The sequence below is a fragment of the Aptenodytes patagonicus genome, chromosome 6 (genome assembly GCF_965638725.1).
Source record: "Aptenodytes patagonicus chromosome 6, bAptPat1.pri.cur, whole genome shotgun sequence".
NCBI classification, from domain to species: Eukaryota; Metazoa; Chordata; class Aves; order Sphenisciformes; family Spheniscidae; genus Aptenodytes; species Aptenodytes patagonicus.
The window spans coordinates 47,883,435-47,908,798 of NC_134954.1; the positions used below are offsets into that span (position 1 = coordinate 47,883,435).

General features: G+C 41.3%; 1 protein-coding gene across 4 annotated transcripts in view; it reads left to right on the plus strand.

Moving 5' to 3' along the window:
- Positions 1–25,364, plus strand: part of PIKFYVE (phosphoinositide kinase, FYVE-type zinc finger containing) — a 69,868-nt gene that overhangs the window by 28,649 nt on the left and 15,855 nt on the right. For 3 of the 4 annotated variants that reach the window (XM_076342467.1, XM_076342468.1, XM_076342470.1), the window contains 18 exons: positions 164–331; positions 5,866–5,928; positions 8,017–8,146; positions 8,496–8,676; positions 10,010–10,084; positions 10,756–10,863; positions 12,705–12,845; positions 13,536–13,662; positions 14,846–16,032; positions 17,543–17,643; positions 18,821–18,892; positions 19,451–19,622; positions 20,963–21,141; positions 21,628–21,741; positions 23,054–23,162; positions 23,275–23,429; positions 23,977–24,067; positions 25,095–25,155. In XM_076342467.1, coding sequence (XP_076198582.1) covers positions 164–331; positions 5,866–5,928; positions 8,017–8,146; positions 8,496–8,676; positions 10,010–10,084; positions 10,756–10,863; positions 12,705–12,845; positions 13,536–13,662; positions 14,846–16,032; positions 17,543–17,643; positions 18,821–18,892; positions 19,451–19,622; positions 20,963–21,141; positions 21,628–21,741; positions 23,054–23,162; positions 23,275–23,429; positions 23,977–24,067; positions 25,095–25,155 — 3,234 coding nt within the window. The remainder of the gene's footprint in view (positions 1–163; positions 332–5,865; positions 5,929–8,016; positions 8,147–8,495; positions 8,677–10,009; positions 10,085–10,755; positions 10,864–12,704; positions 12,846–13,535; positions 13,663–14,845; positions 16,033–17,542; positions 17,644–18,820; positions 18,893–19,450; positions 19,623–20,962; positions 21,142–21,627; positions 21,742–23,053; positions 23,163–23,274; positions 23,430–23,976; positions 24,068–25,094; positions 25,156–25,364) is intronic. The other variant, XM_076342469.1, reaches the window with a different exon arrangement.

Sequence of the window (25,364 nt, forward strand, 5' to 3'; positions counted from 1 at the left end):
GCACACATGAAGATAAGATTAGAACTATGAAAATACTGTATTCCTGTAGTATTGCACACTGGTCTTTATGTATTAAAGACAATTTTTCTCCTTCCGGTACCCTTATGATACCCATTTGAACCCTTCTCCTCCCTGTATCTTCCCCCTTACCCAACACTAAAAGACTCCGCCAGCCCTAGCAAGCGCACTTCAGTCAGCAGCTTCCAGTCCACAATGGACAGTGATTCAGCCGCCTCCATCAGCCTGAACGTGGAGCTGGACAACGTGAACTTCCATATCAAGAAGCACTCCAAGTACCCACATGTGCCCCCTCACCCTGCCGACCAAAAAGGTATGAGGTAGTCACTAGCTGGAGTTGCACATGATGGAGAGCTGGGCCTTAATAGTACTGACCTATTTGGACACTACTTTTGTAGTTGTCTTACAGAGGGGACAATATGATATTTAGCTGGCACTCGCTTGCAGTTTTGATGTGCTCACCTCTGAGGAGGCTCAGTAGACCTGTTGGAACACCTTCTCTGCAGAGTGTGTAACTTCCCCTGTGACTTTCTCTTTGCAGTTGAAGCAAAGACTCCTGCCCATACATAATACGGCAGATCCACATATACAGTTTCTGGCTAACTGGGGTGGAAAAATAGTCCGTGCATAAACCAGTTTGATATGTGTCTCTACAGTTTGAGATTTAACTGGAAAAGCAAGCAAGAAAAAAACCCCCAAACAACAAATGAACAAAATTAACTTGGAAGAGCTCTATGCTGACTTCTAATTGTACCTTAATAAGCTTAGATTTGACAGAAGAATCTTACTGATGAGCAATAAGGCCTCACTTAATCCATATATGTAACATTTGTTCAAAAGAGAACATCCACTTAATCAAAGTAGGAAGAAATCAAATACTCAGTGTTGAAGACTTCTTTTGAAAGTTTTTTCTCCTAAATAAGTACTAAATTGAAAGAGACTAACTATAAGCAAAATCCTTATGGAAAAAATAATGTGCCTGCCTGTTGACAACTCCATTCTCTAAATTGGACGAGGGCTGACTGAAACCAGGGCTTGCCACTGGCTTGCATCTAGTATATTCTAGTTGCTTTACATGCTGGGTAGCAATTGATATCTTTGCTCTGCTTCCTTACTTAAGGTTACATCAGCTTTGTAGACTTCTGTCTTTAGCTGCTTCTAAGGAGTTTCTTATTCTTAATTATTGTTTCACCCCACCCCTTCAGTATTTTCAACTTTAAAAGATGATCCAGTGTTAAATAATTTGGACTCCTTCCAATGAATTCATCCTTCTATAAAGCCTAATGGATCTTTTCTGTTGTTGTGGGTCAGAATGCAAGACTTACTTACCTTATGCTCGCATACAGATTGCATTTTCTGAAACTGTGAAATAGTCACTGAAGAGAGTGAGAGAGGAGAACTGGTCACAGCTGACTTTCAAAGTACGTTAGACATGGGAGAGAGAGTGAGGCAAATTAGAGGGGGCATTTATCAGTGCCTATTGTAGTCACCTTTTGTTATTTGCTAAAAATATGTCTAGAAGAAGGGAAATCTAACCGCTTATTTTTTCCCCCAAAGAGGGGACCAGAGCAGGTTTGAAATTTGAGTTGATGTCAGATGACTCAACAGTAGGGACAGGTTGTCAGCACTACTGACACCAGCCTGTTACTGTTTTCTTTCAACTTGTTTCCAGCTTGTGTCCTAATCAAATGAAAAGCTAATGCATCTGAAGGGAAGGAAAGGTGTGGAGAGGGAGAACATATCAATGAGTTCCTTTTAGGGAGGAGGGATGCTGGATTAAGTGAGCTTGAAACAGGCCCAGGTGTGCTGCAGTATCCTATGAATTTACAGCTGTAGCAGGTTTATCTTATCAGTATGTATTGGCAGTAAAGCAGGCAGTAGTCAGTTCGGCTCTGGCCAGAGTTAAAGGACTTTTAGAGTGATAGTCCTGGTTTCAGACGTATCTCAGTCTTCAGCTCCTTATACAAAAAGCAGTACAAGATGAAGGGGAAACATAAGAGAGCCTACCTCTCTCGGAAACTGTTGACCAAATCAAGGCTTCTCGTAGCCAGAACTGAAGCTCTTGTGAGAAGGATTTTGATGATGGAGAGCTCAGAGAAGATCAGCAGAAAAGGCAAGTGATGTGGGGACTGAAAGGAGAGAGACTTCTGCCTTTGAATTGTACGTGTTGGCAGCACTCTGCTGTCTTTGGTGAATCTCTGCTGACTGGTGTTTGTTATCTGTTCCTGAAATGTGTGGTCTCTTAACCAGGTTATTCTGTAGGAGTGTAATTCGTACTAAAAAACTGGGAAAAATTCCTTTTAAGAGAATGGCTTTCCCTTGAGGGGAAAGTATCAGTCATATGCCCAGCACTGGGATAGGGTGGAGGTGTGAGTCATTAAAATGCACTGTGGAGAGGTAGGTATTACCCTGCAGCTTTTTGAAAAATCTGTATCCTCTACAAACACAGAGGACTTACTGTACATCTTTTCTTGGATTCCTGGCATGAGAGTCTCTAGAGGAAACACCTAACCAGGGAGCAACAAGTTAAAATGAATGGTAACATCTTGAATAGCAAGAAACACTTCTTGGCAATAGGGAGACTGAAATTTCACAGGTACTTAGATGTTTGTTATTCAAGGTCTTCAAAAATTAGGTGGCACAAAACCCTACAGTGCATACTGCAGTGCCTAGAGTAGTGAAATGGACGACTTCTAAAACTTTGTTCTGACAATATTAAAGTCAGAGTGCAAAGACTTTCACCTTGTGTTCCTGATTTATCCTGGCTATATTCAACAAAAGATGCCATCCAGGATGTTAGAGTATCACAATGATTAGACAGCCAAGACTAGATAGTTAAGCTTCCATGTAAAATGGGACATGGTTATTTTAAGAACAGGGTACTGTAGTCAATCAGCGACATGGTGTGTTTGCTGCTGTCAGAGGTCAGTAACTTCCCTATGACTGTTATGGACACATGTATTTGGCTTGGTTTCATTGGAATTGTCTTTTGTCCTCAGACTGAATGACAGTGACTTAATTTTCTTTGAAATAATGAAGTAAAACTGAAGATCACACCCACCTTTTAAGACTAGTAACTCAATTTCCTCACAAATGTGTAAATTACAGTCATTGGGGGAGGGCTGACAAGACAAAACATCAGTGCTAGAAGTGCAGGTCAACTTTGATCTAAGTGGTTAGTGGTTTTCTTCAAATGATTAAGGGATATGCAATTTCCACCAGTCACAGAGGTCAGCTGCTTTGAAGCAATAGCCGGTGATGTACCAGCTGTGTTTTAGAACACAGTGGTTTGTATATAGTCTGAGTCTAATGGCAGGACTTCTGATGTTATAGGCTGACTAATATCTGGTGTGTTTCCATGAAATTCTAGTGACTTCAAGTTAGCTGGCTTGTAGTATCTTACAAGTGAATATAATGACTCATTTATAGTATCATCTGCCTAAAGGCAATGTATCAAAATGGGCAACAGAGTAAGATTGCTTTCTGCATTTTAACTGGGGGAAGAGAGATTAAGTGACTTATTTTAAACGTGGGGTTTAGTTGTTGTTTTTAAAGAGATACAGTTATCAATATGGGAAACTTTATTTTCTAAATGTCCTTGCAGCCAGATATCCTTGGTCCTGGTAGCAGGTATTTTGGGTAGTTAGTTTTTGATGCCTGCATCTAGTTAGGAGGGGGAAAGAGAAGAGGATCTGAGTAACTGTGACAGTTCCTATCGCCATTGCTTGCCAAGGCTTAGCGTGCCATTGCCAGGAGCCCTTTTGGTGCACCTTCTTTTGAAAAGGTGCACCTCATGAGGTTTTCAGTGGATATCTGTGGATGCATGCATCCTTGTTTGTGTATCTAGAGGAAAAGCTGTGGTTGCTGGCCAGTCTGCTTTGATGTTTAACGAGAGCAATCTGTAAGGTGTATAAAATCTGTACCTGCTGGTTTCCATTGGAGACCTGTGAATTCTGTGTGCATTGTGGTATTTGCTTCCAATGATGCCCTTGAATATCAGACCTAGGAATTTGTATGTTCTGGGGTGGGGTTTTTTGGTTCTTTTTTTGTTGTTTTGGTGAAGCTGTTCAGGGGAGCTTGTAAGATAATCTCTTGATAGCTAACTGCTTGCAGACAAGGCTACAAAATATGCTACAGGATCCTCCCCCCCCACACACACACCCTGCCCCAACATTCTGTGGAGCGTAATGCATGTAGAGATGATGTGAGGTAAGAAATGTGAGTTAGCCACTCTCACTGTCTCAAACTCACACCTATGAGTGTGTTATCTGTCCAGTCTAGGAAGAGGTATGGTGTCTTTCCTTGTCAGGAACTTCCCCTGGGGCACAACTGGAAGCAAAATTATAGGAGGTGAAGCTGTATTGAAATGTTCCTGGTCTGGAGGTGCCACCTGTGTCCTTGTCTAGAGCATAACTAAGGTTAGGTTTCAACTGGGGTTAACTCCTGCCTTGGCCATGCCAGTCAGGGATATGTGTCCTAATTTGAGTGTGTTCACAGTAAGAGCTGCTGCCCTGAGGCTGTTGCAATGTGGAGAGGGATGGAGGTGCTAGTATACATGCTCATGTGTAGATACAGCATGACATGACTTTCTCTAGGTAGTCTGTGGGACTGTGGGTGAATGAATGGTGAGGGTGAGCCAGCTTTTATCAAGCAGTAGGTTGCTTGTAACGCTAAACTCTTCAACTAAGCAAGAGATGAAAGGAATCTGTAAATAACCATCAAGCTACAAGAGAGGCTTGCAACTTCTCTTTGGTACATTGATCATCTATTGAGTATCTGTTTGCAAACTGGGCAACAGCAGACAAGTTCAGATTTTAAACTGGTGGCATGTGGTCTCTTGAGTGCTGCTGTTCAGAGACTTGTGATTGCTTGTGTCCTGTCAACTTTCTGTTGCTTTCTGTTGGTGTCTGGAAACTGCCTGGCTTTGCGTTCTGTTTGTGGCAGTAGGTCTGAACCATTCTCAGGAAAGGCGATAAAGGGTTAGCTTCGGACTTCGGATCATCATGCTGTATAAGCAATTGGGCTATTGCTCTTGTTTTCCCACTGTACAATCCCTTTTTATAGAAGCAAGGAACCAACTAAAGGCACAACAAGCTAACGGCCTCTGGAGAAAACAAGCTTTTTGTAGCCAGCTAGCCTGCATGAAAGATCAAGATCTAGCAAGCTAAACAAGTGTAATAGATGGAGCTTTATCCTATTTCCCATATGTAAAGTGATATATAACTCTTGCTTTCCTTTGTTGCTGGGAGTCCACCTCTGTCAGCATGGATTCCTCAAAACACTTTAAACTGTTTTAGACTTTAGACTTCTAGCGCTTGAAAGGCAGGCTGTCTTTTGTTTCCTTCACTGTGTAAGATAAATCTTACAGCTAGTCTCTCCCTCAGTCTGAGATACTTCATTGGAGTGTGAGAGCAAAATGGCTTCTGAAGCTGCATTTTTAGACCAGAGTGAGGAGGCCGTTCCCTGTCTGGACATTCCCACAGTGTCTGCTTGCAGCTTAACGCATTTGTATTCAGATCTAGAAAAGCGTGGTGTGGGTCAATTGGAAAAGCAAACTCTTAACTCCTAGTTCAGTCTTTGCTCATGTCTACTTCGTTTGTTTTGTTTCTTCACGGTAATAAGTACTATTTTCTTGCGGTCTCAGAACTTTTTGATAGAACAAGAATGAGAGGATATTCTTGTCTTGACCACTCATCAAGCTGTTGCTAAATTGGTGACTAAACCCTTAGATGAGTAATGCTGCTGCTTCTGGCGTGGGAGTGTACATTGTAATTATATAGGCGCACCAGTGTAACCTGTCATTTTTTTTTTTGTCTCCGCCTATCTCCCTCTTCTCTCTTCTTTCAGAGTACTTGAATCCTGAAAACGGAGGGCAGCAGATGTTCTCTATAAGTGATGCTTTTATTAAAGGTAAGGAGAAACTTCAGATGTTGCTGTTGTGCGGTTTTAATATAATGATGAAAACTCCACAATACTCCTTTAATAGTGCATTGACCCTTTAGAAATATTTACTTGACAGTAAATCTGAACTTATTTGTGGCAAAACTGATATATAAACTATACTCTTAACTTTTTTTGAATGCACTTTCAAGCTTAAATTTCTTTCACTTCTCAGATTTCTTCATTCAAAAGCACTCAAAGGAAAGCTTTTACTTTTTTTCTTTTAAATAAGTGTAAGTGGCAAGTCTGTTCACAGCTTCCCCACCTACAAACTTATGTAACAGGTACCAATTTTAACTTTCTGTACAAGCAAATTAAGATGTGATATGATTAATTGCACTGCTTCTATAGAGTAGCTTAAAGCTTCCTCTCTTAAATATTTCTGGGTTTCCTGTCATCACCACCACCACCACTACTACTTCTGAAATGAAAGGCCATTAGATGCAGTGGTGAGTTTTAAAACCCGTGTACCTTCCAATATCGTGGCCGGGTGCACTTGTGGGCTTTTTTTCTCCCAGTTAATGCTATTGATTTTGGTGAGCTCGTAAGAGGAGGAAATGAGGGGGAAACGCCAATGTCTGTGCAGCCAGAAAAATAAAGTCTTTGATTAAACTGATGCTTAGTTTTTAACTGAGCTTTTGCAGGAGAAATGAAAGGGGAAAAAACAATGTAACTTCTGTTAATCTTCTACACAGCTAATTTTGGGTATGGAGCATCTGAAAGAAGTTAATTTTTGTTTTTAAAGAGTCTTTCTTTTTTTTCTTTTTCCAATAGTCCTGCTCAGATTACTATTGTATAAGGATTTTGCAGTTGTATTGTGCACTCTGAGGAATTTTAAGCTTGAACTCTGAAGGTTTACATACTTGCTGATAAAAATTTGTACACTGCGAGCATAAATGACTTACTATATAGTCAGCCATTATGAGAATGGGGAAGTTTATAACTTCCCTCTATAATATCATACTATGTTATTTCCCACACAGGTATTAACTCTTTCAAAGCATAGAAAACTCTGCTGAAGTAACTTCTAATCTTGGTACTGCGAAACAGAGAACAGTTCTACGGAGTTACTACACAATATAGTGATTGAAAGCAGCAGGCCCCCTCCAAGTGAAGACTGTCTTATACTGTTGAAACATGATTTCTGTTTCCAAAACCAGAAATGGCTATAGTTAATGCTGACATTTAGGATTTAAAAAATTGTATTCAGTGAATACAGCCTTCATTGGCATCCTATTTATTGTAGCGGGAAGATACCGGTGTATATGATGGTTAGGTGGATGGAGGTGAGAAGATGTGCTGAGATCTTTTGAAAAGCTTGTGCCACTTTCTTGACATAAGATCCTTGAGAATTCTGTAGTATTAAATACTGTGACATAGGCTAGATGAACCAGCCTGCTGGCAGCTCCCTCTGCACCTGAGCAGCAAACGGGTGGTGTGTGGGATCAGGGCTGCAAGTCACATAAAGGTTCAAAAGTCTGACATATGAATTGGTAGCATAGTATTTCTTTAAAATACGTTTGGGAGATGCGCTAAACAAGGCCTTTACCAAGATATTTTTGATACTTGTGCTGCAGCCTGAATGACTAGATCTTTTAGTGCCACTTACACGTAGATGTCTTCAAAGCAGCAGCTTTTTGTGGATCAAAGTAGTGCCTTTGACCAATGTTCTAAGTCTAAAAGGCATTACGATTATGTATTATGAATATACACAATATTTGGAATTTGCTGCTTATTTATAGGCAAAACTGGGATATAAAATTTTTGTTCCTTGTCTTAACAAACTTGGTAACAATTCAATTCCAGAAGGGAAAACAGTCTGCTCTATACTGGCAGTATAGGAATTTTGGTAACTCACTTTTCCTTTGTACACTCACCACTGTTATACTCAATACTGTTTGCTGTGTCATGTTACCATGACGTCTAGCTCAAACTCAGTGTTTCAAGAAGCTTAGACTTATGTCTTAGTAAATTCCTTCCTTTTCAGAGTAGCCTTTCAGAAAGACACAGGCATTTAACTGTGACCTTATATTAACAAGGTTTGTTTGTCTCTTGCAGAGTCATTATTCAACAGGAGGGTGGAGGAGAAGTCCAAAGAACTCTTTTTCACGCCCCTAGGCTGGCACCACAGCAATCTGGATCTGCTGAGAGAAGAGAATGGAGAGAAACAAGCCATGGAAAGGCTGCTGTAAGAAACATGTAGAAAAAGGAATTTGCATATCTTGAGTAACAATTCCTGAAGCCCCTCTATTCCACCAACTTTCAGTGGGACTTGATCTACAGTGGACAATACAAGGAACTAATTTGCATTAAGAAAACAGCATTTTTACAGTATATTTTGATTGCTTTTTTCCTTGTGATTTTTATATATTGAAGTACAGAACCAGAGTTGACTGTAGAACATTCTAGGCAGCTGTTCCTTCAGAGGACTTCCTACACTGTAAATGTTAAGAAATTTACTTCTGAAATGTGACTTTAACTAACCACTGCTCTGTGTTTTTCTCATGAGAAATCTATTTGTTTTGCCTTTTTTACAGGTCTGCTAATCACAATCACATGATGGCACTGCTTCAGCAGCTTCTGTACAATGAGTCCCTGTCGCTGTCCTGGAGGGATATCATTGTACCTGTGGTCTGCCAGGTAGTTCAAACTGTACGGCCTGATGTCAAGAACAGAGATGATGACATGGATATCCGCCAGTTTGTCCACATCAAAAAAGTAAGTTTCAAACAGTGGATGTAGGGAAACAAAAGGATGCAGCTGCTGGTAGCACCCCTTGTTTGAAGAGAAGAGTCCCCTTCCCACTGCCCCCAGCATGTTCAGTGGTGTGATTGGCCAACATGGCCTTTGGATAAGGTGGGGTTCTAGAAAAAGTTGCACAGAAGGAACTTTGCATCCTGTGAAAGGTGCTTTAATGCCCTGGAGCTGACCTCTTCTCTCAGGCTGCAGAAGGTAGCGAAGAGCAACACCTCTGTAATGACTTGCTTCCTTTTTTGGTTTCTGCTTGTTTTGTGCTTGGATTGGAGATGTACTGAATGCTGGACAAGTAGCTTGCCAGGACTCTGTGTAGCAATCTACTGCCCTATAACTATCCATTATGGAGGATTGAACTCCTCCCATGCCAAGTACAATGACTTTCTTCAAGAGGAAAACTTAATTGTTATGGGATGGTGCATCCAGTTCTGCCAGATGGCCCAGTGTTGACATTGTCGAACTGTAAGGCTGGAGTTGTGTCATGCAGAGTTTCTTCTGAGAGGCTGATGTGAAACTAACATCCAAGGAGCTAGTGTGACTGAGGATCAAAGGCTCAGGCTTATTTTTCTTTGGCAAAATTCACCCCAGGAGGCCTCTTTTGTTTGGAAGCCATGTAAGATATGAGGAGAGCCTTCTGGTTCTGGTGGTAGCTCTGTGGCATCTCTTCAGGCAGCATCAGTTGTTGCTGCCTCTCTTGAAACTCTAGTTCAAAGAGCAGATGTTCAGAGGTTAAAGCTCTTTGTTGCTGTCTGCTGTTTTCACATGCTGATAACAGAAATGTCCTCCAAAACGTGTTATTCAGAAACCTGTTTCATGTTATTTTTTACTCCTATGATTGGTTGTGACTGTAGGCACACCAGTCAAGTGTTTGATGTGTTCAAATAATAAGTAGAGGTTTGTTTCGTTTTGTTTTCTCTCCCCCCCCCCCCCCCCTTTCCTTACAACTTGTTTTTTGTTAGTGGAAGTGGCATGTGCAAAGGTATATGTTTGTCATAGCCTACAGAAGTTAGGTTCCCTTATCTTCCAGAGTATACCCGGTTTAACAAATATGTATCTGTTGGGAGGGGTGTAGAGCTCCTGGAACTTAGTACTTGTTTTCATGTTGTCCTTATTTTGCCAGACTTTAAAGGAAAAGAGCTGTGTCCCCAGCATGACTGTATCTGATTTCTCATCTGATAATTGAGGGTGTAGCTGAAGCTTGCACATCAGCTACAATAGGTATTCTATGTATTAGGTTTACTGCATTAAAAGTTATGGGAGTGTATGACAGTTCTAAAAATGTTCTTTGCTTTATTAGATCCCTGGTGGAAAGAAATTTGACTCCATGGTGGTGAATGGATTTGTTTGCACTAAGAATGTTGCACACAAAAAGGTAATGCAGGCTTGACTAATCAAGTGCTGGCTGTAGTGCATGCTGGGGAAACAAGCGTATTGTGACTTCCTTTTTGTGTCATGAAGCTTCTCTCACCACTCAGGAGGTTTGCGAGCTTTCTCTAGTTTGAGACCCTAAACAAGAATGGCTTTTAAAGCATTTCTTTTCCACACTGCTTTCTCTTAGTCCAGAGATTCTAGGAGGGGGAAGCTTTTCTCATGCATGTGTAGAAAAACATCCTTTCCACCCCTACCACCCCAGAAGGCATCTAATAATTACCCCAAGTTTTAGCCAGAAGGTGGCATCTGTGGTTCTGACTTACAACAATATAGTAAAGAGAGCCTTTAAATAAGGCAGGAGGTCAAGGTAGAAATGATCTGGATGGAGGCTCCAAAGTGTATCAAGACTTTGGGGTTCTTGGGGGTGACTGTAGAAACCTCTAGCATTGCACTCTTACTGGGCAGTAGCTGTGAAATTCCAACAACTGGGTGTAACTATACATTCTTCCTTCTTATGAAGATGTTGGGTCTGCAGGGGCGTGCTAGCTGAGACACTGTTTTTGGGGGGTGTAGTGTGTGGGAATCAGTCATGGGAAGTCTGTCTTTTCTTGTGTACTTTTTCCCTTCCAGGTGTTTGTATTTTTGTTTTAACTATTTTTGTGTCTTTCTTAGATGAACTCTTGCTTAAAAAATCCCAAAATTCTTCTGCTGAAGTGCTCAATTGAGTACCTCTATCGAGAAGAAACAAAGTTTACCTGCATAGACCCTATAGTACTTCAGGTGAGAGCATGCTTCTGTTCTTGGTTAAAATTGCCTGAGGTCTAGTGATTCAAACAAAATGATGGTCAGTGCACATCTGATTTCTTTTTTCAGTGTGTAAGGTGGAGTTGAGTGAGTGGGATTGCACAGGAAAGAGACAAACTTCCTCTTCTAGCAGCTAGCTAAGAAAACTGCTGCAGTAAATACAGTACAAACTTGTAGTCTTGTGCTAAGGGTTGTTGTCATCAAGTTACACGTACTGAGAGTGATCTTATGATCCTCACAATTGAATGCAGCATTTCAGAAAACACGTTTTGGTTTTAATGATACACTGTATAAGGAACATACGGTTCAGAAGGTCAGAGCTAGATATGATTTAGGTGCGCGAAGAAATATTAGAAGAGTTAGTGTAGGTGAGGGTTAGGTTGCACCTGTGTTATTTCTTGTCAGGCTCGAAAAAATGGGACAACAACTAACCTAATGAAGTGACGAACTGCAAAATGTCACTTTGGAACAGGTGCCCTGCCCCTGTGAGTAGGGAGGCGCCTTAAGTATGAAAACACTGAAGTGGATAGACCTTTTCTTTAACACACTGCATTCCTATCTGAGAATTGGTCTTCAGGTGTCTGCCAGGATACTTGTAACAAGCATGTTTGGTGCCCTACTGAGCTTGAGCCATAATGTTTGTTTCTGTATTTGACTATTTCCTTGGCATGCATTTAAGACCACTTCTGTTTGGTGATTAATAGACAGGATTACAGGTATGAAAGCTTTAGCAATAAAACTTTTCTCTGCCTAGTGAGTTGGTTTTCTAGTAAAAGATTAAATGGAGACCTGTCCTTTGTCTGAATGGGGCAGAAGTATCTACTATACTTTCTAAATATTGGTCTCTGTGATTATTTCAGTGTCTGCTTCAGAACATGATCATAACTATTTGTGTATCTGCATTAAAGTCCTATAGGACAGAAAATACTGCAGAAATACTAGTTCAATTGAAAAGGTTAGCTTCTAGCAAAAGCTTTATCTTTGCTACACTAACATGAATGTTTGTGCTCTGAGGAGCTGGCCAACTGCTTTTGTGGTATCTTTCTCTTGCACAGAACTTTTAAAATCTGAACTGATGTGAGCTGCAATAACACAATTGGGAATACCTGGCTTGGGAAGCTGTATCTTCCCTCTAGCAGCGTAGGCCTTTAGTTCTGATAGAGTTGCAGCTCTGCTTTCTCTTTCTGTGCATGGTAATAACAGTGTGGGGGGGGATAGTGAGATGAAGCCAGAAAGTGGGCATGGTTAGAAGAGCAACTTTGCAGTGCACAGCACGTGGGATCCCACTTCAGAAGCACTGTCCCCAAGTACAGACTTAGGGACCGAGGCCCTGTGTACAGACTTGTAGTCATAGAGCACTGCCATACTCTTTGTGAATGGAAGTGTCTGAGTGCCAGCACTCAACATTAGCATGTATCTTAAGGTGGAGAACACAATATTGCAAACAGATTTGTTTTGGGATGCTCTAATTCTAGCACCTTTTGAACATACATCCTTACACAGAAAAAGGCTTTAAGGTGCGCATATATATATATATGTTTGGATTCTGCTGCAAGTCTCTTACTTCAGACTGTCATTGGACTACATCCTCATGTGCAATTAGAGCATATAACAAATTACTGATAAACTGGGTGTTGTGCTGTGGGGGTGGGGAAATGTGCACAATAGGCAACTGGTGGTGCTTTCTGGGTAGCCGGTTTCCCTGTTTTATAGCAAAGGTCAGTATATAAATGAGAGAGAAAGTAATATTAAGCATTTAAGTGTTTTTTCAGATGGGTTTGCAGTAGTTAACTGCCATACTTTGTTCCTGTCTGCAGGAAAGGGAGTTCTTGAAGAACTACGTACAGCGGATAGTTGATGTCAGGCCTAATTTGGTCCTTGTTGAGAAGACTGTGTCCCGAATTGCCCAGGACATGCTCTTAGAGCATGGTATCACTCTGGTTATCAATGTCAAGCCGGTGAGCATTTCCTGTCAGAGTCAAACTGGGCCTTGTGGTGGATCTCTGTAACTTCTCCTTGTAGCAAGCTCCCTGGAGAAAGCAAAGAGTTGTCTTATTTTCTCCTCTAACCAAACCTGGGCTCTTTTTTAATGGTACTTCTCTTCCAAGAAGGCAAGACAGGCAAACCTGGAGAGTAACTTTTCCTCAGCTCTTCACAGCTACTCTGCTGTGTCCTTGCTTGGTAGGTCCTTGTACTCTGGCTTGGTTCTAGTTAACTCTGACTCCTATTTGTAGCAAATCCTGCATGGATCCTTGGTGATCCCCAGAAAGTGCCTCTGTCCCTGTGAGGCAGGGTACAGACAGCCAAACAGAAGAGTGGCTGTGGGATTTGGCTAAGCTCTTGATAGCCAGCACTATGCTCACTGCACTGTACCTACTAGAACTTTTTTTACTTGAACAGATCCAGGTATCTCTAAGGAAGGGCACAATCTTAGCTCTCACCAGAAATATTTACCCAACTGCTTTTCTAAGATTTTTGTATATTGTGGGTGCATGTTTGTGTGACTGGGTTTAACCCAGTTTGCGTCTCCGAGAGGTCTCCTGGATCACGCTGGCATTTCCTCCCCCCCCATTTTTTTTAAGAGCAAGGTAAGGACGCTACTGTCCTCTTTGCACTGTAGATTCTTACTGTTCTTTCCATTTTTACAGCAAGTGTTAGACCGGGTAAGTCGAATGACCCAGGGAGACTTAGTGATGTCAATGGATCAACTGTTGACCAAACCACGTTTAGGAACCTGTCATAAATTTTATATGCAAGTTTTTCAGTTGCCAAATGGTGAGTAAAGCTTGATGTGTCTTAGGTTGTGTGTGTGAAAAGATTAAATGCTTTGCTCCTCTTAACTAGATCTGAACTGTTGGGTGCCTTGTGTGATCAAGTATTATCCTTCCTACTAATTTTTCTTTACTTCTGTTACATCTTGGAACTACAGTGAACTGGCTGTGGACACAAAAGCATGATCTTACTAACATGAGACACGCTAGATTTTAATTAGGCTGGCTTCTTCCCTCCAAACTGTTTTTTCTCTTCCCACCAACCTGGAGTTTGTCTAGTCCAACTTCCTGTTCAAAACAGGAAGGATTAATTTCAATGCAGGATCAGATTTTTCAGGGCTTTGTCAGCCAACTGTTGAAAATATTGCAGAACAGAGATTTCATAGCCGGTCTGGGCGCCTGTTCAGTTGCTTAACCATCCTCAGCACAAAGAATTTTTCTACATAGAAGCAGAAAATCATAGAACAGCCCGAGTTGGAAGGGACCTCGAAAGATCATGTGGTCCAAGTTTAACATATCCAATCAAAATTTGCTTTGTTGCAATTTGTGCACACTGCCCCTCATCCAGTCATTGTGCATCTTTGAGGAATCAGGTTCCTTCTTCTCTGTAACCCCCTTTAGGCAGTGGAAGTATGCTAAGGAAGAAGGAAGAAATGCTGCTTGACAGGTTACCAATGGTGCTGGCACACACAAATGCTGCTGATGCAAATCTTTGTGGAGATGTAGTCTTTGCATCTCTTCCCCTTCCACTTCCCCATGCCCCCTTCCAGCCTTTATATTGCACTCAAAATCTTGTAGGCTTTTGACTTGTAAGGATGAGCAAATGTGCTTGAGAGGATAGTGGTTCTTTTGCTTCACTGCTGTAGAGTCTACAATGATCTTAAAATACACTGTTTAGGCCAACGTGTTCCATGTGGCCTTCACTTGGACTTCATGATGACTTGTTTTACAAAACAGGAGAAGTTTTATAGCAAATGCTTGTTTTGCTTGCAAAAATAAGTTATTTCAGTACAATGATGTGAATTTCTGCAGCTGGATTGTGCTACCAATGTTACTTGCTCTTAGTCTCTGTTACAGTCTCTTCAGTGTGTGGGATACCTAAGAGCAGGTTAACTGTAGTTGTCATCCTAACTCCTATGGGTTTGTTTGGTGGTTTTTTGGTTTGTTTTTTTTTTTTCCCCTTCTAGATCAGACAAAAACCCTGATGTTCTTTGAAGGGTGTCCCCAGCACCTGGGTTGTACTATCAAGTTGTGTGGTGCTGCAGAGTACGAGCTGGCTCGTGTGAAGGAGATCCTGATCTTCATGGTCTGTGTGGCTTATCACTCCCAGCTGGAAATCTCTTTCCTTATGGATGAGTTTGCCATGCCCCCTACTCTGACCAAAAACACCTCCTTTCACTCTCTTATTGAGGAGCCAGGAGATGAAAACGAACAACAGAACCTCTTCAATGGCGAGGATTTCAGCACAGCAGTCAGAGACATTGAACTATCCTCTGAAAAGCTGCCTGTAATCTCTGAGTCAGTGTCCTCTGATGAGGTCAGCTTGCTTGAACAAAGAGGTTTATTTGAGCGAGGTGACCAAGAGAACAGTCAACTGGAAACAGCACCCTCAAAACAGCAAGAGCACCACAAAGTGGAGTCACCATTTCCAGTGTTCAACTCTGTACCTCCTACAATACCTGAAACATCCCTGCTGCCCCTCCATGGCATGGACCAGCACTTGGTCACTCTGGATAGCCAGACACTAGAGCCTCTTCAACAGGCAGATGATCTGCAGGAGTCCAAGAGTCAGATGAGAGTCTTCAGAGACCCTCTCCAGGATGATACTGGTTTATATGTCACGGAAGAGGTAACTTCTTCTGAGGATCGTCTCAAGACTTACTCTGCATCATTCAAGCAGGAGTTGAAAGATGTCATTCTCTGTATTTCTCCTGTAATGATGTTCCGTGAACCATTTCTTTTGACTGAAAAAGGTATGAGGTGCCCTGCCCGGGAGTACTTCCCTGAGCAAGTTTATTGGTCTCCTCTCCTCAATAAGGAATACAAGGAGTTGGAGAGCAGAAGGAAGAGACAATTACTGCGGGATCTCTCTGGACTACAAGGGATGAATGGGAGTATCCAAGCCAAGGCTATCCAAATCTTACCTTCTCACGAGTTGGTTAATACTAGAATAGCAGAACATCTAGGTGATAGCCAGAGCTTAGCCAGAATGCTGGCTGACTATCGGGCCAGAGGAGGGAGGATACTACAGAAAAGCACAGATCCCTTTTCCCAAAGTAAGGATGTGTCTAGTGTCCCTACTGGAAAAACTGGGTGCAGAAATGAAGAGGATGAGAAGGGACTGGCTCAGAGTGAATCCTCATGGTCTCATAAGGTAAGACTCAAAGCTATGTTACTGAAAACCCAGGTTACATCAGTTTCTCCTGGTAATACAGAAGGTGTAGTCTCTCGTTTTAAATGTTAAACCAGATTTGGGTTTTTTTTGATTTTTCTTTTTTTGTGGTGGTGGTGTGGGTTGTTTTTGTGGTTGTTGGTTTTTTTTTGTTTTGTTTTGTTGTTTTTTCTTTTTTTTGACTGAGTCAAAACTGCATTTTAGATTGTAGTGCTCTGGGCACTTAAATCATTATAACCAGGGACTATGTGGATATAAGAAAGCAGAACAAGAGACTGACTGCAAAATTTCCCTGAGAAGGGAAGAAGTTGTGAGACTTCACTTTCTGAGAAATACACAAAGTCAGCCAAGAATCAGTGTATTACATTGCCTGTTCAGCTCAGCTGTACATGACTGATTTCTGAAAATGAGTACGTGAAGGGGGAGCAAACTTAAAGAAGTTTCTGAAACTGAGCTTTCTTGCTGCTTGTATTGGTGATTTCTAAAAGTGTAATATTTTCATCTTCAGAGGGCTTAATGTCATGGAAACAGCAGTAGACTGTAATTGAAGTATTTGACTGTTTGTAAAAGTTTGGGTGATCTGAAGAAATGTGAGAATCTCTTAATGGAGGGGGGGAATCTTGGAATCTTCTTTGAAATTTCAAAGCAAGGCAGTATGTGCTTGTAATCAAAATATTTGAAGTTTTGGGAAATTGCCATGAAAGCAACTAACTTGAATCTGAGGAAAAGGTTCTTGGGACTTTCTTGAACTGGAAGCTGTTCAGGAAAAAGGTCTATGAACAAGAGTAGCGGAACTGATGTCTTGAAATAAGCCAAACAATTTGGTCCCTGAGTCAATCGGCCCCCAAGTTCACGAGCAGAAGTCACTTTTTTTAGTTGGTGCTTAAATGTAAATCTATGTAGCTTCACAGACCATGATCTTACAAACTGTAAGACTAGCCCTTGCTCTGGATCAGACTGGTTGATGCTGTTTTAAATTTATTCAGTGATCAAAGAAAAGTATTTGGTAACCTCATAGTTCCGTAGGGTGTGTCAGGGGAAACAGCTCCATTCCAGCAGCAGCATGGTAAATCTCTTCACAGAGGATGGACAGTTGGAAGTCTTTCTATAGATTGAATGAGTAATTGAGGTATAATATATTGGCAGAGTTTTGACTCCAAGGTGTCCTAAACTGTACAGTGCTTTGGAGACTCTGTTTCTCTCAGGGCTTTTGTTGTTTTCTGTTTCCCTTAGCTTCCTTTCCACAGAAACACATGCGTGTGCATTGGTTTCATTATGCATATTAGTTATGCTGTTCTAAAAATGGCGGTTAGCAATTATACATGGTACAAGTCTACCTGAAGCTCAGAGATAATGCAAGGTTAATCTGTACAAAAGGAGCAAGCAGAGGTTCGTCTGTAAATAAAACTATTAGAATAGAATTTTGTCATCAGGAGTTGTGTGTGAATGGAGGTGTCTGTAACTAGTAAATGAGTTGTTTTCTTTCTACCAGGTGGATTGCCTGAGTCCAGTAAACCATCAGAGGCTCTGTGTTCTCTTCAGTAGCTCTTCTGCTCAGTCCAGCAATGCTCCAAGTGCCTGTGTTAGCCCCTGGTATGAAAACTACTCCTCTACAGCTTGTATAGTTGCTATCTTTTTTCCTAAGTCAAGGTCAGTGCTTGCCTCATAATGGTATTTCTTTGAGGACTTCTTGGTAGGTTGTGCCCATCCTGTAATGGGAACTGTTGCCAAAAGAATTTTGCCTTGCCTGGTCACGTGGCTCCAGAGCAGTATCCCATAGCCTTTGTAATCCCCAAGGCATGAATGAGAAAGCCCAGACTAAAACCAAATGCTTTAGTCCTTTCACTGCAGCGTAATGTATGTGTGGGGAGGGCGCTGCATGCAGTCTTGCGGGGAAGAGTTAGCGTATATGAACACAGACGAACGTCCAAGCCCGAAAATAAGCCTTGAAAGTGTCTCGGAATACTTCTAGATTGTATTTATCTGAGTGTGGCATTTGAATATATTGCTATCTTTCTCATATTATAGTCAGCGGCGTTAAGAGCTTTAACTGTATTTCCAGCTTAGGGGGCTGTAATTTGTTAATTGTGTGCAACTTATGACACACTTCTAGCTCTACTAAACAGGACAGGTCTTGGTGTTTCATCATCTAGCTCAGGTGAAAATACAGAGACGGCTCTCTTCCAGGGGAAGGTCTAGAGTTCCTGTAAAAGCTTAGGAATGAACCCAAGAAGGTGGTGATAAGCTCACTAAACAGCAACAATAAGAGGATGTAAATTACTGATATTAGAGATGTCTGAATTGTGACACTTAAACTAATACTTACACGTTTTAAGTGGCTTGGTCACCTCAGGTTCTGAGAAAACAAAAGTTGCTATTAAATCTTCTAGAAGAATAAGTTTTTTCTTAAGGCTTTTTTCATCTTCTCGATGTACTCTTTTTGTAACTGTTCAAATGTTAGTGTTTGAGGCTTCAAGCTGTCTAAACTTCTGTGCCTAGATATTCTTGAACATGATCTTCAAAAGTGCAATTGAATTGTATTTGACTTTTGAACGTCAAGTTTAAAGTTGTTCTAGTAGGACTCTGATCTCATTATTAGCAAACTTGACAGCAGGGATCTAGGAAGGGTAGTCAAGAGGAGAAAAAGCCTTTGAAGGTATGCAGGGCTGAAAACAAGCCAGCAATGGGTGCAGATCTGTGCACCTAAAGGCCATTGCACAGCTAACAGTGGCAGCATCCATCCTCTAAAGCTTTTCTTTCTCTGCTTTAGGATTGTGACCATGGAGTTCTATGGGAAAAATGACCTGACTCTAGGGATTTTTCTGGAGCGCTACTGTTTCAGGTGAGGAGGAGCTTATTCTAAATCTCATTCTAAGCAAAACAAAAACTTTTGATAGCTCTGTGAAGTTGACCTGCCACCCTCTTCATAGACTCTACTTCCTGTGCAGTTAGAATAGCATGCAAGTCTGCAGAGCCAGTTGTGTCCTAGTAAAGCTTACCACTTAAATCTGTTGCTCACTTTGCTTTATTATCATGCCGTAGTGAAACAGGAACTGGATTTAAGAATTCACTTACTCATGCTCGCTTCTTACAAGCAAATACATCCACTGCTTTCTCACTTCGGCCCTGTCCCTCTTATTTCCTTTAATGAGGATGTGGAACAGATTACGAAACAAGACTTAAAAGTTCATAAAGACAAATGTGTTCACTTAGCACTTTCTTGTAGCGATTAGGGCTCTAAGGGCCTAGTTAAGAGTCTGAGCATGTATTTCAAATGGCTGTTTTTCAAGACAAGCAACTGTACTGATCACAATTTTCCGAGGTTCCTCAGAACTCTGCGAGTTCTTCAGCAGTGCCTAGCATATGATCATTCATAAATGTTTCCATTTCTCTCTATAAGGCCTTCCTACCAATGCCCCAGCATGTTCTGTGAAACACCAATGGTGCACCACATTCGTCGCTTTGTTCATGGGCAAGGCTGTGTGCAAATTGTGTTAAAGGAGCTGGACTCCCCGGTCCCTGGGTACCAGCACACCATTCTTACTTACTCCTGGTGTAGACTGTGCAAACAGGTGAGGATGTGGACATAAGAATCATTGCTATTCCAATTTAGTATTCCTGTTGTGACTGGCCTCCTGGAGCTATGGCTAAACTAGCACAAAACCTGTTACTGATACAGATGTTCTCGGGTATCTACAAATTCCTCTTGTAGAATTGGGGCTGTTGAGGGTGAAACATCTTGTGTGAGGTAAGTCCTGTTGGAAAGTGTCAAACCTGGCTCTGCGAGGATAGGTTTAAGTGGAGTTGATATATTGCTGGAAACTGATTTCTGACACATGGAAAAAATGGAGTTGCCCTCTTAGAGGTGAAGAATATGGTCCCTTCCCTGCAGTGAATCAGTACGAGCATCAAAAGAATGTATGTATGGAGAAGGGCAGACACTGAGACCTACTGGCTTAGTAATTGGCTAAAACCGCTTGGTATTCTTTGATCTGCTATGGACTGGACAGTCTGCATTGCATCAATGTGATGTCTAGACTTCCTTTGGTAGTCATTAGAAAGTAAGTAAAATCTTCATTAGAGTAATGATAAATTGCTTTAAAAAACCACAAGATAGTAAGATTGTGTATTATCTGAAACTTGTTCTGTAATTTAGCTAAGAAAACATTACCAACTGGATACTCATCTCTAGCTAAACATTGTAAAACTTAAGAGCCTTCAAAGAGAGGAGAATAAAACTTAATTAAAAAAGGTTCATGCAGTGCCTGAAATGCACAACATCTCAATTACGCATGTGGATGACTCAGTTCACCTACTTATGCTGGCTTAAACATGGGTGTTGGATTTAAAGATACCTGGAGGAAGTTTAATGTAATTGCTGAAGGCAGGCCCTACGCTGCTGTGTATACACCTGTTCTATAACCTTTTATTTCTGTGTGCTCATGTAAACACTAATATGTTTGTGGCTATTAAGTATGTATAAAGCAGTGGCTACTCTAAGCTTGTAAGCACTGCTGAAGTTGAAATACACTGCAGAGCAATACCAATGTATTTGTAGCTGAAGAATCACCAAGGAAAAAGTATATGATGAAACTGCTGCTGCTGACTGGGTTGCTGGAATTTGACTCTATGTAGAGAAATAGCATCCCAGATATAAGCTTCTGTCAAGGGTATGTTTGCACTCCCCCAACTTAGCACCTGTCATCATCAACTAGCAGTTGTTGTTTATCCGATTTATTGTAACTATGTGTTGGCCTTAGCTTTGCATAAACTCTATCTTTGTTGTTGTTTAGTATGTTTCCAGGGTCATGGGTGCTTCTGGTACTAGAAATACTAGATTGCTGTCTGGGTTAGCCTGTCCTTAATCTTGGTTGAAGGATGAAATTAAGACACTTGGCTTTAAATTTTTCAGGTGACACCGGTTGTTCCCCTTTCCAATGATTCTTGGTCTATGTCTTTTGCAAAATACCTCGAGCTGAGATTCTATGGGCACCAGTACACTCGAAGGGCCAATGCAGAGCCTTGTGGTCATTCCATTCACCATGACTATCACCAGTATTTTTCCTATAATCAGATGGTGGCATCTTTCAGGTGAGGTCCACTTCTTAAAAACTTCCTTCCCTCTCTCTAGTACTATGTGAAGCATATAGCTCTAGTAACGATTCATCAGGTCTGTCCTTCACTTTGAGTACAGCATGGGATAGCATAACCGCACTATAACCACAAGTGCAGGATTGTGTGTTGGCTTGCAGAGGGCATTGTGGGTGCTATCACTGTCCTGGATGGGGTGGGCAGTGTTCCTAAGAATGGATGGCACCAGTTCATGATACAGAAGGGAAACACTTTTCCCTGTCTAATCTCAAAAACTTTCAGAATTTTTCTTTTGCAACATGATCTGTGGTTTTACTTTTTGCCTAGGAGATAAATGAACAGGGTGTTATTGCTACTAAAATTAACTAAAGCCCTGGACACGTTGAGAGTGCCCCTTTTCATATAAGGGCTGCAAACTGCAATATGGTGTAGAATTAGTACTATGTGGAGAGAGTCTTGTTAACAGCTGTCATATTGCCTTCTCAGCTACTCTCCAATCCGGCTGCTTGAAGTGTGTGTCCCACTCCCCAAGATCTACATCAAACGGCAGGCTCCGTCAAAGGTTACTATTTTGCAGGATCTCAAGGATTTCTCTCAAAAGTAAGCTTTGTTTTTAATGTCTTCCTCAGCTTATTTGTATTTTGGACTTTTATTAGCAGAACACAAAAACATTTTTGCTAGTATAGATAAGACTTGCTAAGTATTCTTTATTTAATAGGAAAGTAATGGTTTTAAACACATTTATATGTGCATATACTTCTAAGGGAGGGTGGTATTGGAATCTTCTTTATTACCTTTACCTGCTCTGTCTGTACTAATCTCTTACCTTTTCATCTGGTGGCAATTCAGCTTAAACATAGCCAGTAGAAACTAAGATTCTTCTCTTCTCCATCCCTGAATGTTGCACTGATATTTGAGTGATATAGCATGTTTCTGAACGATGTTGCCAAGTAGCCACTGAAGGGTTGACCACCAGTTGGTGTCTGTAATGTCACCTTTTCTTACAAAATGCCTTCTCAAGCACAGCTGAAGTATTTCTAATTCCTCCCTCTAATACTAAAAATGGAACAGAGGAGGTGGTCCTAGAAAGCTTAATCTGAAAACTGCCAGTAACACTTTGTACCCTTACCCTAACATTCCGTTTTGGAAGATCTGACCAAGTTTAAATCCTGCCTTCAGCCCAGAAAAACTGCAAAGGCATTGCTCAAATCTGTTGTCCAAACAGAACTGTTTTCATTATATTGGTCATGTGGCAACTAAACTTTCCGGTGTGTAAAAGACATTGCCTTTGTTAGCTATTGAATATGATAACAGCAGACAGTCTGGTACCTTCTTGTAGTCTAAGGTAAACTACCATAAGCCTTAGACACCTTCTAAATGTAGGAACAAAAAACTGGGAGACAGGCATGATGAAAACTATTAAATCCAGCCTGACTGCTGTTCTGCCTGGTGGCAGCATTCCTGTATGGCTGATGTCTCTGTGACCACGTCACTTCAGAACATGTGGAGCTTTGTTTAGAGCTGAAATAGTTACTCACTCTGACTGTCTCTGAGCCCTTCTGGTGGAGGTGTAGCTTGCAGTCCCAGATTCTTCCTAGACACAGATGATACAGTTCCCCTCTGCTAGTAATACGTTTGTGACCTTTGTGTTGCGCTCTGACAACTTCCACTGCTAAGAATAAGTTGTGAAGAGGAATGTCAGTGTGTGTAACTTCTAGGTTTCTGCTATACTAATGAATTTTTTCCCCACTTCCCCTGTAAATTCAGTGGGACAGTCTACTGTGCAGAAGACTGTCATATGTTGTCTTTTGTATTCTTAAATGCTAACCTTGCATGCATTCAGACTTTTATTAAAGAATGTTGAAGATGTTCCAAGAAGTTGCAGCTTAACTCTTTGCATCCCTGTTGACAGGGTGTCACAAGTGTATCTTGCTGTTGATGATCGCCTTGCTTCTCTGAAAACGGATACTTTCAGCAAAACGAGAGAAGAGAAGATGGAAGACCTCTTTGCCCAAAAGGAGGTAATGGACTATTTCTGCATCAGCAGACCTTAAGCTGCAAAGTGTGTGGAGAAGCCACTCGGATCTAGTGTCATGTCTGGTCACAGAACACCGACAGTTTTTCTTTTGGCAGATGGAAGAGGTGGAGTTTCGAAACTGGACTGAGAAAATCCAAGCAAGGCTGCTTTCGTCATCATTAGACACACCTCAACAGCTGCAATCTGTTTTTGAGTCTGTGATAGCTAAAAAGCAAGGACTCTGTGAGATGCTACAAGCCTGGAATAATAGGTAAGAGGACACATGTTGGAATCATGAGTGGCACTGATACTGTGTTGGTTACAGAAGGGAAGAGGTGCTTTTGTACTTTCTCTCCCTGTAGTGCAGTTGCTGTGTAGAGTATGTTATGACAGCTTGTGCTGAATGTCCTCTACTGGCTAAAACTACAGAGCTGGTTGATTGGAACAGAAAATCATTTGAGGCCAGATAATAAAAGTATTGTGTTGTAGAGCATAACTTGCATCTGAGAGGAGGAAGTGTCATTTGAATAAAGGTGGAAGAGAGGGGAAGAGGGGAGCATGAGAAAGCAATTAATTGAGTGAAATTATCTCAGAGGTGAAGAAAATGTTCTGGTTTTGGCCATTTGAAACATAGCTTTGGCACGTGTTAGCAACCATCTGAGTTTGCAGTAAAGACTTGTGAAGGCATGCTTGGCTGTATTCTAATATGGAGAAACTTCGTAACTTGTGCCTTTCACAGCTAATACCTGTAACCTATCTTTTGATTAATTTTTCATTGTTTTTTTTGGTGGTTTTTTTTGTTTTGGTTTTTTTTTAAGATTGCAGGATCTTTTCCAACAAGAGAAAGGGAGAAAACGTCCATCAGTACCACCCAGTCCTGGGAGACTGAGGCAAGGTGAAGAAAGCAAGGTACGAGTAGCAGGCTAGAAGCTACTTAAACATTTTTTTTTTTTTCCTGGGGCAACACAATAGTCTTAAGACTGGCTTCAGTTCACTTAGTAAACTTGTTTTACTGCATCATGTAGTTTTCAGCTGTAAAAGCTTGAATTGCATGTTAGTATATGTATCTTTTCCTAAAGATATGAACCAAGAGCCACATTACACAGAAGTCAACTAAATATGAATAGGATTTGATGATTTTCTGTGGTGTTTGTGTAGTGTTAATCTGAATACTGATAGCGGAGAGCCGCACTCATTGTCAGGCGTATGCCTAGATAGGAAGGAGGTCACCTCGTTAGACCCTAGGTTGTTGCCCATCAGGTTTATCCCTTGTGAAAAAGAAAAGGCAAAAATTATCAGGAGAGGCAGAGCAAAGAACACAGGAAGGACTGATAATGAATTTGCAGGTTCATCTCTGTTCTGTGGTGTGTCCTGTGGAACTGGCTGAGGGGATGTATAAATGATTTTGGACTGCTGCCTCAAGAGTTCTGTCGAAGGGTACAGTTGCCAGCATGCTGAACAACCACCCTTTGGGGAGCTGGTACTCTGAGAAAATGTCCAGACTGCAAGGCAGTACAATATAAGCATCATACAGAGAGGCTGAACTCCCAATAGTTCTAACATTAGCAAGGTGCACTAAGAAACCCCATGAGACCATGGATTTGCTCTGCTGCATGCGTAGCTGTCCTTTCCACTTAACACATATTTGTTAGAGCCTCAAATGCACTTAACCTTGATCTAGCAGCAAGTAGGTTTATATAGAGGAAGAGTGTAGTCTTTAAAGCAGGATACAGAGATGATAGCGGTCATAAGCATCTTGTGAAGCTGGGTTGCTGTTGCCTTGTCTTTTTCGTGTGGTGGCAGATACAGTGACAGTGCAGTGGGTGGGAGTGCTCTGTTGTGGTACATCTGCTTTTGCAAGTGTTCCACAGAGGAAGAGATATGAAGAGCTATAAAGAGCTTGGTGTCAACATTGGTATTTTATTATTCTGCCTAGATCAGTAGCATGGATGCCTCTCCGCGCAATGCTTCTCCAGCACTGCAAAATGGAGAGAAAGGTCTGTTGTTTGTTTATTTATTTATTTTTCTTAAGCTAGCAAAAGAAGCTTGCTGTAACTCTTTCCCTGACATAACATGGGAGCCTTTGTCAAATGTGATAATTTAGAGAAACAGTGAATCCCCATTGTGTCAGATGTGAATAAGCCAATTTCTAGTTTACTGTTATAAAAAACAAAGACTGCTTCTAATATGAAGCTGAATTACTAAC